This window comes from Phyllostomus hastatus, unplaced genomic scaffold (genome assembly GCF_019186645.2).
Source record: "Phyllostomus hastatus isolate PE091 unplaced genomic scaffold, TTU_PhHast_1.1 phas_scaffold_78, whole genome shotgun sequence".
NCBI classification, from domain to species: domain Eukaryota; kingdom Metazoa; phylum Chordata; class Mammalia; order Chiroptera; family Phyllostomidae; genus Phyllostomus; species Phyllostomus hastatus.
The window spans coordinates 72840708-72857068 of record NW_025334041.1 but is presented as its reverse complement, the minus strand read 5'-3'; the positions used below and the strand labels follow the sequence as shown (position 1 = coordinate 72857068).

General features: G+C 51.1%; 2 protein-coding genes across 2 annotated transcripts; both read left to right on the top strand.

Moving 5' to 3' along the window:
* The first annotated feature begins 1643 nt into the window (after positions 1 to 1643).
* On the top strand, positions 1644 to 5042 carry VAMP8 (vesicle associated membrane protein 8). Its single transcript, XM_045828444.1, has 3 exons — positions 1644 to 1879; positions 3198 to 3356; positions 4594 to 5042. Exons 1-3 carry the CDS (start codon positions 1877 to 1879, stop codon positions 4732 to 4734), a joined length of 303 nt encoding a protein of 100 aa, XP_045684400.1. The 5' UTR covers positions 1644 to 1876; the 3' UTR covers positions 4735 to 5042.
* A 2006-nt stretch (positions 5043 to 7048) lies between these two features.
* VAMP5 (vesicle associated membrane protein 5) lies at positions 7049 to 14619 on the top strand. Its single transcript, XM_045828443.1, has 3 exons — positions 7049 to 7193; positions 13602 to 13739; positions 14174 to 14619. The coding sequence occupies exons 1-3, from the start codon at positions 7191 to 7193 to the stop codon at positions 14381 to 14383; spliced, it is 351 nt and encodes a 116-aa protein (XP_045684399.1). The 5' UTR covers positions 7049 to 7190; the 3' UTR covers positions 14384 to 14619.
* Positions 14620 to 16361: the final 1742 nt, after the last annotated feature.

Genomic DNA, 16361 nt, shown 5'->3' with positions numbered 1-16361 from the left:
GAGGAAGAGCAACAAGTGCAAAAGTTATTTGAACACATAATGAAGGAGAGCTTCCCCAATCTGGCAAAGGAAATAGACTTCCAGGAAATCCAGGAAGCTCAGAGCGTCCCAAAGAAGTTGGACCCACGAAGGAACACACCAAGGCACATCATAATTACATTAGCCAAGGTAAAAATGAAGGAGAGAATCCTAGAAGCAGCAAGAGATAAGGAGACAGTCACCTACAAAGGAGTTCCCATCAGGCTGTCAGCTGATTTCTCAAAAGAGACTTTACAGGCAAGAAGGGGCTGGAAAGAAGTACTCCAAGTCATGAAAGGCAAGGACCTCCATCCAAGATTGCTCTATCCAGCAAAGCTTTCATTTAGAATGGAAGGGCAGATAAAGTGCTTCTCAGATAAGGTCAAGTTCAAGGAGTTCATCATCACCAAGCCCTTATTATATGAAATGTTAAAGGGACTTATCTAAGAAAAAGAAGAGAAAAAACATGTACAGTAAACTCACAATTGTTAACAACCACATCTAAAACAAAAACATAAACAAACTAAGCAAACAACTAGAACAGGGACAGAACCACAGAAATGGAGATCACATGGCGGGTTAGCCACAGGGGACTGGGAGGAGGAGAGAAGGGGAAAAGGTACAGAGAATAAGTAGCATAGACGGTAGGTAGAAAATAGACAGGGGGAGAGTAAGAATAGTATGGGAAATGCAGAAGCTGAGGAACTTATGACACATGGACATGAACTAAAGGGGAGGAATGAGGGTGGGAGAGGGTGTGCAGGGTGGAGGGGAGTGAAGGGGGGGATGGGACAACTGTAATAGCATAATCAATAAAATATATTTTTTTAAAAAGTATTTGTTAGAGTAGCTGACATTTCCCCTGGGAACTGTTACTTCTTCTGGGATGAGACAGGAATGTTTCTCTCCTTCTACATGTCCCTGTTATTATTATGCTGTCTTAATAAACACCATCCAGGAAGAGCGGATTTTCTGTGACCTGGAACCAGGCTGTTGGAGAAATCCTTCTCCCTGGACCCCCTGTCTGATCCACAGAGCAGTTCTCTCACCTTTTCTGATCTGGCTCACCAACCCCAGTGATGGTGGTCCCTGAAGGGAAATGCAAGACTATGGAACTCTGGAAGGAAGGGAGAGGTTGGCTCACTGTCATCTTCCGATGCACACAGTGGACAGGCCTTCACTGCAGGCACCGTGCTAGGCACACTGCAGGTGCTCTACTTTTACCGCTCACCCCACCCTCTGAGGTCAGCCTTAGCACCTGCAAAACCTAGAGAGGTGAAGAGGTTCATTCAGGGTCATGCAATGAATAACCCACAGCTTTCTGATACCTGCATCCAGGACCACAGCATTCCAGACTTTTGGGAATTAGTGCTTTCTGCTCACCCACAGACATGGAACCAAGGGTTGTCCAGCAAGAAATATTTACATCTGCTTTCTGCTTCCATGTGAAGTGGGTCTGGCAGGGTGCTTACAGATGACTGAAGTCTCCAAAACTTGGGGTCAGACATTTGAACATAAAAAAAGAAGCTGGTTGCCCTTTCTGTATCAGGGCTCTAGTCTCAGGAAACCCGGGAGGGCTGCTTCCTCTTTCTTTTCTGATTCCTGGCAACGGAGAAGACTTTGGGTGCTGGGGAGCCCTGTTGCTTTAAGCCTAAGCCTTGGTTTGGGAGGAGACTGGGAGGGCAGTGGAGGTGCCGCCTACCTGGGGAAACCTGAGTGAGGTGTGGCTGGAACTGCACGGAATGCGAAGTGGGAGGGGGCGGGCTGAAAGTTGGAGAAAGCAGGAAGTGAACCCAGGGCGGCCGGGAGGAAATAAACTAAGCGAGTTCTGCCGCTGACAGGCCCGAGCTGCCGAGACATGGTGAGCGCGCTGGGAACTAGGAAGGGGCTGATTTTAAGACAAGCCAGAGGGGCTGGGGATCAGGAAAGGGGAGTAGGTGGCAAGTTAGAGGATCGGGCCAGTGCTGACTGTGACCTCTCTTTGACAACTGCAAATAGTTCTGAGCTGCCCAAGCTGGTGTTCCTGCTCCTTCTCTATTCCCTCCCTCCCCTGGCCTCCGTGCAGGCCTGGAACAGGGCTTCGGTGGGGGTGGGGAATCCGAATTCCAGGCAAGGAGTTGCCTGAGGGGCCTTCATCTCCTCCACTTCGCGCACCCCCCTTCCGCCCCAAGCCTGGTGTTGTGACATTCCTGGGCAGCGCCTCTGCTGTTCCCAGTGTAGACTCCAGCCCAGCGATATAAGCTCTCCTCTCCGCCTTTCACTTTATCCCTATAGAGAAACCCAAAGAATTTGTCTCTCAGGGTGCAAGGAATTGCCCCCCTTTCTATAAACTTGAGCAAGAACTAAGGGTTTGTAAAAGAACCAGAAGTTGGTTATCTGTAATAATCTGTTTTGCACCCACTCCCTGCCTTTGTGTCTGGAGATCCATGGAAGGGAGGAGCTTAATAATGTTTTTCCCTCCTTGTTCAAAAACCTTACCATGAAGCCTGAGGATGAAGTATTAAGCAGGGAGTACTTGCCCTCCATTTCCCCCAATGCCCAGGCTGCTGTTTTTATTTAATATCTGCTTAACTGGTGATGGCTTGGTTCCAGCACATGGTGCTGAATGGTGGTGGTGGTGGTGTGGGGAAGCAGAAGTTTGTGGCCCAACGGCTCTATCATGGGACCTTGTGAGGGACTTGGAGTTGGAGCCTGGCGACTGGTGCTCTGGGTTGCAGCAATTAGGCTGCCCAGGAAGCCGGTGCCGGAGCAGCTCTCCAGCTGCCTGAGGAGAGGGAGGACTGGGCCAGGTGAGGGTGTTCTACTGGGCAGCACAGGCGTTTTTGATGAGGACCCTGTGGGATCTGGGCATTAGTAAATAGTTGGGGGTGTCCTGCATTGTGAGACGCCAGCTCCGCACGTCCTCTCTAACCCTCTGTGAGAAGCAAGGAAGAAGTGAGGGGTTCAGTGCTGTGCTTCTCTTTATTGTTAGAGGCCCTGAGAGCCTGAAAGGAAGTTTGATCTAGTCTAGCATCACGGGCTCAAAAACGCGTTATTTTTTTATTACATTCTCTTTGTAGAGAATTCAAGCTTTACAGAATGCTAAAGTCCATCTTAGACCTTCCCCTTCTCTGGCTTCTGATGCAGAGTCTCGGTTCCTCTATAACTTGACTTAATTTAACCCCTGTGTTGCTGCCCAGGAGGATGCCAGTGGAGGTGGAGGAAATGATCGAGTGCGGAACTTGCAGAGTGAGGTGGAGGGAGTCAAGAATATTATGACCCAGAATGTGGAGCGGATCCTGGCCCGGGGAGAAAACTTAGACCACCTTCGCAACAAGACAGAGGATCTGGAAGCCACAGTGAGATGGGGAACCCACTGGGGGCAAAAGAAAAGAGAGGGAGGGAAGATCTTAGAGAATTTGGGGGTTGGTGGTGTTGGGACAAAATGAACAGGAGGGAAGTCTGTTTTTACCTGTTTTGGGAATTGATGTAAGCCGAGCCCCAGCTTCTCATGCTGTTCTACTCCACTGATAGGTACTCATCCAGGGAATGGGCCCACTGGCTGGGGTTGGTGGCTGGGGCTGACCCACAGAGGCATTTTCTGAGACAGAGGAGTGAATCCAGGCATTCTTAGGCTTTTCTCCTATGAAACTGATTTTCTTTTTGAAGGCTGCCTCTGACAATCATTCAAACCTGGCCTCCCCAGGGCAAAATATTGGCTTTGGAAAATCCTCCTAGGGCCTTTGACCTTCTCCAGGAGTTATGAGGCAGAGGGTGAAAAACTGGTAAAGGCTTGCTGAGTCATCTTTAAGAAGAAGCTGGGAAGAGCAGTGAGATTCTTTGGTGGTGACCTCTGCTAGCTGAAGGCTAAGATAGTGTCTTCCATCATCTCGCTGGACCTCATTCTTTCTCCAGCCAGGGGCCAAAGCCAGGTGCTCAGGAAGGGAGTAACTCTAAAGTTCAATGAAGTCTGGAGCCTAAAGGTCCTTGTCCATGGGGAGACACTGGCTGTGGCTTTATGAGTCCTTTGTGTAATCATGGGCATAGCTCCTTCATCTCCCTGGGGCTTAGTGCTTCTTTCCGCAGCCTAACCTGGGGAGCGTGGCCCAGTGAAACTTAGTTTCTGTGCCTCCAGTTTGGAGAGGAAGCAATTTCCCTCACTTCCAACCACCATATTCCCCTCAACCCTTCTCCAGCTTCTGTAGTCCCCACGCGGCAAGGAGTCATGGGACCTGGGGAGGTGCCGTCCTGGTCCCTGTCCCTCCCAAGGGGTGGATTGTGCTGCCAGTGTCACACCCCCGGGTGTGAGCACGTGTGAAGGTTCCTACACTGTGCATGACAGTGTGGGGTGAGAAGAGAAGGGGGCAGGGAGGGGGCCGGCAGGGGGAGCCCAGGATTTCTCAATTTAAGCTTGGCCCAGCAGATGGTTATGAAAGTACTATATTTGTCAGGGTAGGGGGACAGGACACTTACTATTTAACAGTCTGTTACCTCAACTTATCACTTAAATATTTAGATGTATGGCATGTGGGTCTGTGTTTGTCCTTTTGTTCCAGTGGGAGGAGGTACTGAGTCACTCTTTATTGTTCCCTGCAGTCCGAGCACTTCAAGACAACCTCGCAGAAGGTGGCTCGGAAGTTTTGGTGGAAGAACGTGAAGATGATTGTCCTCATCTGTGTGGTTGTTCTTATCGTCGTCGTCTTAATTGCTCTCTTTGTCTCTGGTGTCATCCCCTAAGTGACTTAGGGAGCCCCTCCCACCTTGCCCTCCTTTTCTTGGCATTCCTCCATGGTGGGCGTCTAGAGGGGCCCTCTTTCCCATCAAACTCCACAGGGAATGCTGCTCAGTCCTGTGTCCCCTCACTCTGAGGTCCCTCTGCCACACTGTCTGCCCCAGGAAGGACCCCGGTCCCCTGAAAGGAGAGAGCTGGAGTGTGGCTGCATTTCGTAAGTCCTCAGAGTTGGTTGGAGAGACCCGGGGAGCCCAGTATGTGGCTGGGACACTGATGGTGCCTGGTGGGCAATAAAGACCCTTCAGAATCCCTACATTTGTGAACATTTGTGAGGTGCTTTCTCCCTTTACATTTGGTCTTTGGCCCTTTTCTCCCTGAGGACACCCTCTGGCTGAGATTCTCCCATTTGTGTCCCAAGTTGTTGGCGAGGGGGAGTGTAGATTTGGAAAAGAAAGATGGAGCCTCCCTTTTTTTCTTTTATACCCCCTTGCTCCATTCAAGATCACAGGTCTCAGGAACATTTTCTGGGAGCCTCGGCACATGGAACATGCAAAACCTTCACAGCATTTTAGGATGGTATGCAAGACTCCTGAGTGTCCCCCTTGGGTTTTGCCATTTCGCTTCATTACGTTTCTGATGGAAATGTTAACTGAGACATGAGGCCTACCTGGACTGAACATCCAGGAATCTGGTTAAGGGCCTCCGGCCTCTCCCATCATTGCCGTTTCTCTTCTGTGACCTTGTTGTAGTCTAGAGTCGGGGTCAGGGGAACTGGACTGCTTTTCCTTCTCTTGTGGTTCTGCCAATTCTATTTGTCTTTTGCCTGCTCCTGCCCTTCTGAGACTTAGCAGGGCCGCTGGGTCTCAGCTGCTCTCAGGAGGCGAGCATCCCTCCCGCGTGTCCTGTGGCTGAGCACAGTCAGTATCACAGGACAGGGCCTCTGGCTCTCCTTCCCCTCTGTGGACAAAGGGACTCTGTCTTTGTGCCTCCCTCCTCCCCACCAGGTTCCACTGCCATTGTCACTCTTTCCAGTGCCCAGTCTGCCTTAGTTTGGGGAAAGGCTTCTTGCTCTCTCTGTCCCATTTTCCCCATAGGTTTTCCAAAATTGAAAACAAGCTCTTTGGGGAAGGAGTGTGGGATGGGCAGCATCAGGAGACGGGATTTGGGACTAGTACTGCACCAAAAACTGGGGAGGAGGAGGAAAGCACAGAACAGACTATCGGATAGTTTTGCCAGGACGATGTCCATCCTCTGTCTGCTCTGTCCACTGCTGGACTCCAGGGGCAAGGAACTGGGGTGAAACGTCTTCCTTGGAACCCAGATTGTCCAGGATGGGGGTTAGATTTGTGCTCACAGGCAATCAACCCTGGAGAGGGAAGACATCAACCCCCTCCCTCAAGAGGGGCCACATATTTTATTCAAATTATAGGAGAAAGTTTATTTAGAAAGTTACAGAGGTAGTAGAAGTGAGTGAACTGGGCTGCCTAGGCTCAGGAAATGAGTCACAGAAGCAAAAAAAAGGGTCCTTTGGGAAAGTCAACGGTAAAGCGCCTGAGGGGAAGAAGGGGGGGGGCAGGGAAGGCCAAGAGGGGCCACATTTGAGGTGATGGGGGTGGCATGGGGTAGGGTGAACAGGTGATCATTGACCTCCCTACAGCAATGAGGAGAGGATGAGGATGGAGAGATTCACCTCGGGAGGACTGTGGGGGGCAGTAAGCACAACAGCCTCACACCTCCCTCCACTGAGGAAGGATCAGATCCGGGCAGCACTGCACTTGCCCTCCTGGGAAATACAGAAATGCTAGAGCTGGCACTTTCCCCATGCCCAGTCTGTTTTTTAATTGAGGTGAAATTCACATAACGTACCTTTGACCATTTAAAAATGTACAATTCAGTGGCAGGTAATACATTCATAATGTTTATTGTGAATAAACTTTTTTTAGTTTCAAAACTTTGGGGGGATCTGTTTTTGGTTAAGGGTGAGATGCTGGCTGTCCAAGGTGTCTCCAGCGCCCAGCAGTGCCTGACAATGGTGCTCACACAGTTGCTTGTTGAGCGAATGAACCGTGCCTCCCCAAGTAAGCCCAATCTATCTGATCTTGGATGCAGCCCCAGAGAGACCTCGCTGAGCCCCGCGCCGCCCCCCCCCCGCCCCCACACCGTGCCCATTTCTTAGATAGGGCCCGGAGCTGTAGCCAGCGTGTAGACCTGGTGCCAGGCTCAGGCTCAGCCCCAGTGCAAGAGGCTGGGGAGTCGTCTGAAGCTGGGTGGAGGAGGCACCCTAAAAACCCTCGTCGTAGCAGACTGCTTTCGATTTTGGACTTAGTATCCGCTGCTGGGGAAGGCGGGACGCACCCCCCTGTTCCCCCGCCCTTCCCCGCCCCTCTGCTTCCTCTTGGCTCGGGTGTGGGAGCCTCTTTGCCCGCTGAGGTGCTGGAGCAGCCGGGCAGCGACTGCGACAATGGTGAGGGCCCGGGCCGCGTGGGGCGGGCTGGGAGAGGGGTAGAGGGTGAGCAAAGTGTGTGACACAGGAGTCCGAGGGTGGGGGCACTCCCGGGACCGCAGATCCACAGGTGAGACACCACACCAGGGACAGGGCTGGGGCCGGAGCCTCCACTGCCCTCGCAGATGGGGAGGGAAAGTAGAGTGAGCCCCATCGGCTGCCCCTGTCCCACAGGCTGCCCCTGTCCCTGGTGGAGCGAGTGATACTTGGCTTGCACTTCCGTGAGCCTAGTGGTTGCGAACATCAGCCTCAGAGTCAGACTGAGGTCTTGGTGATGGCCACTTACCTGCTCTGTGATCCTGGGCAAGTCATGTAAACTCTCTGAGCCTCCTTCTCCTCATCTGTGAAGCGGGGTCAGTAACACCTACCTTGCTGGGTCCATGTGAGGTTAAAGAAAATAGAATGGCAGAGACCCACCTGCCCGGCACTCGGCACTGGGAACCCTCTCCTGAGAAGTGGTAGGTAACTTGATGACCTCTAGCCCTTCCTGGGGCTGTGAGGAGTCAGGCCTGGCCCGGGGAGTTGGAAACCTGAGCAGATGAGGTGGTTGGAGATTGAGCCAGCGTATGGCAGGCTATTGGAAAGGAAAGAGAAAGATGTTTACTGCCAAAGTTCCACTGAAGTTATCAGTGTGACATAGGTCTGACTCCCTCCTAACCCCTATCTAGGGACACATTCCTGACATGAGTCATCCACCACTCCTGCTGTAGATTCCGGCCTCTGCCCTCCTTTGCCATCTCTGAGGCAAAGGTGTCAGGAACAGGTGGTGCCAGTTGCTGTCCTCCCCTCCCCTTGGGAAGATGGGCCCAACAGGAAGCGGCTTGGGGCTTTAAGGTTCTGTTGCAGAGAAGCTGGCAGAGGTGTGATGGAAGGGTCGCTATGGGTTGCCATGCCTGGATGGCCTCATCGCCAGGGCTCTGGAGGCAGGAAGAGGAAGCTGGGCAGGAAGGTAGTGCTGAGCTCTAAGGCCATGCCAGGAAACTGAGGGTGGCTCTGGGAATGGGACAGAGTCCAGACCCCACTTCCCATCATGCAGGGCAAGGGATCAGGCAGGGTTAGGGGTGGCCTTCCAGCTGGCCCTTAGCAGCTGGGGAGAAGAAGCTCCTGAAATGAAGGCTGAGGGTAGGATAATTTATTGGGGGACACTGGGACACTTGGACTCTCACAGGTTGAGGCAAATAGTAGATCAGAGATTGGGAAGGGTACATTGATCTCTCTCCCTGTCCCATCTCCTGTCCCCATTCCTCTGTTCTTTCATTCCAGCCCTTTCCCTTCCTTCTTCCCATCCCCCTTCCCTACCTGGTTCTTCTTCCTTTCCCTTCTCTTTTCCTCTTCTCTGACTTAATCAAGTATTTCTTGTTTTTCCTTTGTACCAGACATGGTGATGGAAGGGTATCAAGGATAGGGTAGGGACAGTGATGGGAAAGATGGAAATAGAATGGGTGATGATGTGAATTCATTCATCTTGTAGACAGTTCTCTCTCATGTGCTGCCTAAAGAATTCTGGTTTTGGCCTCCACATGCAACAAGTTGGGTTGACAGCATCAAAAGGCCTGCCAAGTCCTTAGCCAGCCAGCTGAAGCATTTGGCCTCTCTTTGCCTACATTTGGTTTAACACAAGTATTAAGAATGTGATCCTTGCCCTGGCCAGGTGGCTCAATTGGCTGGAGTGTCATCCATACACCAAAAGGCTGTGGGTTCGATCCCTGGTCAGGGTGCGTACCTAGGTCGTGGGTTTGATCCTCAGTTGGGGCTTGTGAGGGAGGCAGCCAATCCATGTTTGTCTCTCACATCAGTGTTTCTCTCCTGCCCTTCCTCTCTCTCTGAAATCAATAAACATATCCTCGGGTGAGGATGAAAAACAAAGAATGCGATCATTGAAAAAGAAAAAAGAATGTGATCCTCAGAGTTTGTGTTGGTTCAACTCCCAGGACTTCTACTCGCTCGCTCTGTGACTAAGTGGATGATTTACCCCCTCTGAGCCTGTTTCTTGTAAAGCTGAGATAATAGTAATGACCTCATTAGGTTGTTTTGATGATTATTAAATGAGATAAAGCTAACAGAAAGGTAGCTTTAGCTCAGCTTTAGCCCTGCTTAGCTCAGAGTAGTGTCCACTGAATGGTGTCTGTTATTACTATCAAGATGTAACACCTTCTCAACAGCCTGTAATGCAGGGGTGTCAAACTCATTTTCACTGGGGGCCACATCAGCCTCGCGGTTGCCTTCAAAGGACTGAATGTAATGTTAGGACTGTATAAATGTAACTACTCCTTAACAGTTAAGCGAGAGCTCGGTGCTGCCGCTGGGTAGAAACAAGGCGGAGGGCTGGATTCAGCCCATGGGCCTTGTGTTTGCCATCTGTGCTGTAGTGCCTGATGGAAATAAACTAGATGCAGGTTCTCAAAGGCCCGTGTAAAGTTTTGTATGTAGGTTAGAAAAAATCAAGGGCACAAGTTTACCACAAGAAGGAGCTTTCTTGGCTGTGTATTTTGTAAAAACATCTAAAAGGTTTTTTTGAGCACAAGTATTGTGCAGTTCTTGGGATCTGACTGTTACAAAAAAAGCTGGCCCTGGTGTGGCTCAGGGGAATGAGTGCAGACCTACAAACCAAAATGTCTCTGGTTCGACTCCCAGTCAGGTCCCACGGGGGTTGCGGGCCAGGTCCCCATTTGGGGGCATGTGAGAGGCAACCGATCGATGTTTCTCTTCCTCTCTTTCTCTCTCCTTTCCCCTCTAAAAGTAAATAAAAATTTAAAAAATAAAGCTAAGAAAAATTGGACTACTATTTATTGAGCATCTAGTGTGTCAGGAATTGTGCCACGCATTTTATTTCTTGTATGTCGCATGTCCTAGGTAATATTATGGTAGATATTATTGTCACCATTTTATAGATGAGGAAGTGGCAGGTCAGAAAGGCCACGTCCTCAGTCTTCAGTCACTCTGCTGGTGAGCAGCAGAGGCAGGGGTTGAAGGGACCCAGGGCTGCAATGCAGAGAGCCCTGCCCTAGTCTCTGAGCTCAGGTGAGGAAGGGGCTGTTACACCTGGTCACTGCGCAGGTCCATCTGACCACTATGACGGCAGTTAGAATAGGGTTTCTTAGGCACCAATTTAGAGCAGAGACAAGAGAGTTAGGACAGGGAGATTTTGAGAGCTTTGTTTTTAGAGGAACTAAGGGCATTTGGCCTGGAGAAAACTGAGGGGACATTTGAGCAGCGAAGGAGGGGAATTCTGTATAGAGGGTCACTGTCTGTCATGAACATTTCATATATACTTACCACCCTCTGTCTGGCAGCATACTGGTGCTCCGCTCTCCCCCCCCCCCCGGCTCACCACCTCAAGCCCTTCAGGCTGCTGGCAGGGCTGGGCAGTGCCTCTCTCCCCTACCCGTCCTCTCTACACTCTATGTCCCCCGCCACCCGCCCCACCTGGTGAACATTTCACACCCTTGCTGATGGCACTTCTCGCCCCCTCTGCAGCCACCCTGCAGGGGTCGCAGGGTGGCCCCTCTGGCTGGCCTCTCTGCTCTAAGTTTTCTCACTGCCATCCATGCCAGTCTGCCACCAACAGAGAAACTATCTGAAACACCTCTACAGTGTTGTCCTTGGCTCAGAAACCTATGCTAGCTCTTGTTCTATCCCTCCCTCCAAGTGAGCTTCCTCTTCTTGACTTCTACTGCTTTCTCCGGCCCGTCCTGCCCCTCTGCCTTTGCCTTCTGCCTGGCCCTTTGCTGTCCCGAGTGTGTCTCTGTCTCTCTATGCCCGGGACGCCCCAGCTCCACCCCATCCTTCAAGGGCTCGCCCCACCTGTCTGTGGAGGTTCTCGGGAAACACCCTTCTGCAGGCAGCTCCAACACTCTTTGTATCTCCCAGTGCAACTCCCCACTCTTCTCTAATTGTGTCCAACATGTCTCCTTCCTCAGCCTTTAGGTGTCTTCCTAAGAACAGGTGCAATTCATTCAGAAAATATTTTCCACATGGTTTCTGTGTGCCAGGCACTAGTCTGAATTCAATGTGGCAGCAGGCAGCTTGGCCTTGACTCTGGTCGATACTTCCTTCCACATCCTATAGTTCTTTAGTTGAGCGGGGCCAAGGAAGGCCAGAAACTTGAGCCTGAGGCCTCTGTGTTTCTTGGAGTGGATGTGTTCTTTTCGGTCTGGACCTACCTTGGTTCCAGATGGGCCTGGCATCTAGTGGGGGAAGGAGGCCGCAGATTGCAGTGGGAGGCATGGCCAGCCCTCCTAGAGAATGTGACCCGATGTCACCCCACATTGGAGAATAAAATAACAACAGCTGTCGCTTTCAGGGTAGAAAAAATAATATCCAGTATCCCACTGATCTCTCATAGTGATTCTCATTTTTAAATCTTTGTCCATTTCCAAGTTTTTGCCTTGGATGATTTGAATGTGGGGAATGACTTGGACTGTTTGTAAGTGAGAGGCTCTGCCCTGGCTGGTGTGGCTCAGTGGACTGAGTGCCGGCCTGCAAACCCGAAGGTTTCTGGTCAGGGCACATGCCTGGGTTGCAGGCCAGGTCCCCTGTTGGGGCATGTGAAAGGCAACAAATTGATGTTTCTTTCACACATCGATGTGTCTCTCCCTTTCTTCCCCTCTCTCTAAGAATAAAATCTTAAAAATAAAGTGAGAGACTCCAAATAATAGGACCTTGTTGAATAATCTAGTCGTCATAATAGTGTTGATGATTGTGGACTCAGGAACAGGTAGAGATGAGTGCAGCCTCCCCGCTCTCTTTGTTACCCTCCTCGTTCCTCAGATACTACTTCACCTGGCCTGTGAGCACACCCATCTGCCATAATTTGCTGTCTCCTTTTGAGACAAATATTGCTTTTCTAGCTCGTGAACAAATATTGACCTGCTTGGGTTTCAGATGCTACCCCTTGAAACTCCTGCTGGGTTAGATAAACACACTGGGGTAAGAGCTCTTGAGAATAAGTTGCTTTTGGATAGGCTATAATGCAACTGACATACTCACTGAGTCCTTGCAATGGTCAGCACTGTGCTGGCTCCCTGGGGCCCTGATTCCAGGCTGACAGAGGAAGGGCACTGGGCCCTGGCTTCCCTCTGGGAGCTTGTGGGCCAGTGGGGAGGTAGGAATCACAAACTGGGAATGCCTGGAGCTTGTGTGCAAGGCACCTTTATGGATCCTGAATGAAAATTCTTGCCCGAGTAGGCAGTGGTCCTCTGTGACCACTATCTCCCTTCCTTTTCTGTAGTTTTAAGTGGAATTCAGTCTAGTGCCAAAGTGTCTGCGGCAGACAATGGGCAATGTGTTTTGGCAGGAAAGGGAGCTTGGCCAATGATGTGTGGGGAGGAGATGAGAAGAGGGATGGGCTGTGGGGGGTCTAGACTGGGAGGAGGGAATTGCTGTGGTTTGTTAATCCTCTTGTATTCAACTCCCTGACCTGTCCCTCCACCCGCTCCTGGGCCTTCCGCTCTCCCCAGGACCTCCTGCCCCAGGTCTCTATCAGTTGCATGCGTCCAAAGCCCAGTTCCTTTCTTGTGACCGAAGGTTTTTTTCCTCTCCCTGTTCTCTCAGTGTCCTGCAGCTTGGACCCTGCACCTCCCTTCTCAGTCCTTTGAAATGAACTGGGTACTTTTGTCAGTTAGGGCCGCTGCCCAGGCTGGGGGATCCAGGACTTGATCTCATCTGTGTGAGTCCAACCCCAGCGAAGATCCTGGCTAGCCAGAAGGATGGAGGTCAGAGGCCAGGAAGGCTGAGATTCCAGGCAGAAAGGGAGTCAACCTCGAGCATTGACGTGGAAGCAGATTAGGCCAGAAGGCAGAACTGGCTTGACCAGTCACAGGCTCGAGGAGGGAGATCTGATCTTAGTTTGTGTGTGTGGATTAGGCAGAGACTATAATGTATGATGGTCCAAAATTACCGTTCTAGCTCAGTGGGGTAGATTTTTCTTTTTGGCCTCTAGCCAAGTAGCTTGGTTCCCTCCTCTTTGCTAGGGGAAGCCATAGGGCAGGTGTGCACTTGTTAGAGGCCATCCTAGAGCAGGCGAGCAAAATGTTTCCTTTGTGCAGGGGTGGGGGTCCTGGGAAGGTCCCATCCTGGGGGTACCTTAGAGGAAGCTGAGATGCTGGAAGCCAAGACTGACCTAGCATCTGTTTTGATGGGCAAGAAGAGGGGCCTATGAGACCAAGGTGAGCCATACACACTCGGGAAGCCGGCCCTCGACTCCACACATATTGTATCCTTACACAAAAGAGCCGTTTCCCCTACCATACATTACACACATGTGCACGTGTACACACACAGTGAGAGCAAGGAGACCTCTAGGTCTCAGGACCAGATGAGGGCCAGGTTGGGGTTTCATTCAGCTCTGACCTTGGACTTGGTACCCAGGCAGGGAAAGAGTTGGAGCGGTGCCAGCAGCAGGCGGACGAGGTGAAGGAAATCATGCTCAAGAACTTTGACAAGGTCCTGGAGCGCGATGGGAAACTGGCAGACCTGGAGCAGCGTTCAGACCAACTCCTGGACATGGTGTGAGGCCTGGGGGAGCAGAGAGGTGGGGAGGCTAGGAGCCATCCGAGGGAGCAGTTAGGCTGTGTTCAGGGTCTCCAGGCCCTTGCAGGGACCTCAAGGCCAGTGTGGGGCCTATGGGTTTCTTGAGCCACCCCATCCTAGCTATGCAATGGGTAGGTCTTGGTTTGAAGCTGTGGAGCTTCCCAAAGATTGAGGCCTGACATTGCTAACTGGGGGTGAACCCATGGGGCCGCAAGTCAAGGGCTACACCAGTGTCTGAGACTAGGAGTCAGGCCGGGAGGATCCCAGGGCAGGGTATGTGGGGAAAGGGAGCATGCAGATGGAAAGGATGCAGGAGGAGACTACATCTTGCTGGGGTGGGGTTGGGAGGAGCAGGCTCTAGGGATCTGCAGAACCACTAACTCTCATCCTGTGTCTGGGGGCATCCACAGAGCTCAGCTTTCAGCAAGACAACCAAGACCCTGGCCCAGAAGAAGCGCTGGGAGAACACACGTTGGCGTATCTACCTGGGACTGGTGGTGGGTGGTGGCCTGCTCATCATCCTGATTGCATTGCTGGTCATCTTTCTCCCACAGACAAGTGAGGGCAGCAGTGCCCCACAGGCCCAGGATGCAGGTGCTGCCTCGGGGCCTGGGGACTGACCCAGCTGGGCCTGGAGGAGAGGCCAAACGGCCTCAGTGACTGGTTCTGGATTCCAAAGAACCTTGGCATTTGCTCCCACCTGAGCCACCGCAGTTAGCGCCCAAGGGCAACTCCAAAGTGTGCACCTTTGCATCTCCTATCACGCCACACACTGGCCCTTGAGGGCAGCCTGCTGCACTGGCCATGCCAGGCTTGCCCCACTTGGAGCTCAGTAAACACTGCTGCTTGGTTAAAAGCTGCTGTTTGATTAACAGCTGGTGTGTGTGTGTGTGTGTGTGTGTGTGTGTGTATCTTTCAAGGTCTCCAGTTGGCTCATTTTGCTCTGCCTTTACCCTTTAGGCTACTTAGAAAGGCTACCAACCCAAGGGCTCCATTCTTGGGAAGTGGCCCCTTCCACTCACTTCCTTACTTGATCCAACCCTACACAGACAGGTGTAAAGGCACAACTGCCCCCAAACAAGACCCATCAAGTGTTGCCCTCTGAATGTGTTTCCCTGAGAATGAAATCTGTTATTATTCATTCTGGGGAGGCTCAGAGGACCAATGGCATTCCAGATGGGATGGCAAAGAGGAAAGCACTTCAGAGATTTTTATGTCACGAGGCTCTCACCTTCAGATAGACTTTTTGTCTTCTGAACACTTCCTCTTCCCCAGTTTCTCTGCTCGTGTTTTTCCTGAAGCTTTACATCAGATCACAGATGAGGCAGGTGGCAGTGGAAACAAAAAGGGCCACTGTGGTGCTGTGATACAGTCACAAAGGATGACCTGGGGTTTACCCTGTGGGAAAGAATTTGGAAGCCCTGGCTGGGGAGCTCAGTCAGTTAGAGCATCATCCTGATACACAAAGGTTGGGGGTTTGATTTTGGGTCAGGGCACATACAAGAAGCAACTGACCAATGAACGCATCAATAAGTGGAACAACAAATTGATGTTCCTCTCTCTCTCCCTTCCTGTCTTTCTAAAATTAATAATAATAATAATAATAATAATAAAAAGATAGGCCTGGTTGGTGCGACTGAGTGGATTGAGTGCCGGCCTGTGAACTGAAGGGTCGCCAGTTTGATTCCAGGTCAGGGCACATGCCTGGATTTCGGGCCAGATCCCTGGTTGGGCGCATGTGAGAGGCAACTGATTGATGTATCTCCCTCACATCAATGTTTCTCTCCTCTTTCTCCCTTGTTTCCCCTTTCTCTAAGAAGTAAATAAACAAAATCTTTAAAAAAGATAAAAGTAAAAAACACTTTGAAGAAAATAGAGAATTTGAGCTTTTTAAAGCTCCAGGGCCAAACAGGCCAAGTAGGCGGTGACTTCAGTGACCACAGGAAAAAAAAATCTTTGGGTAAAGGCCACAGAAGGGGAAAGGAAGCCCTACTAAAACCTCAAAACCACGGAAACACGGTAGCACATTCCTTGGGCTACTTAACTGCATTTCCAACTCAAGTGGGAGTGGAAAGTGAATTCAGGGTCAAGCATGGATGAGAAGTTCCTTATTAGGTAGAGAGAGGGCTGTTGCCAGAGAAACTATAAAAAACCCAGGAGCTGTGTGGACCCCTCACAGAGCTCATGATTTCAGAGGCAGAATAGTGAGAAGCTAGGAAAATTTCTTGGCCAGTGGAATGGGGAAACTGAGACAGACAGCTGAACAAGCTGACTGAGCAATTTACAGCCAGGTACAGAAGGTCACCAGGTTGGAAAGCCTCAGGTGCCTAGCGACGGGCAAAACTGGTGCCAGACCTCATCCCCAGGGTGGCCTTTCTTCCCCTGGCATATTGCTGGCCATGCAATTTAGACCCCCCTGACCTTTCCTTCCTAGAGAAAATATCTGGGCCTCAATAGCATTGCAGCTCCAGGCCCAGAAAAGTAGCAAAACCAGTGGCAGGTCAGGATCAGTTTCAATGACTAATGACTCCTGGCCCAATTAATAGAGACTGTGACCTTGAAAAGACACACCTGGTAAAGCTGATGAATATTCTATTG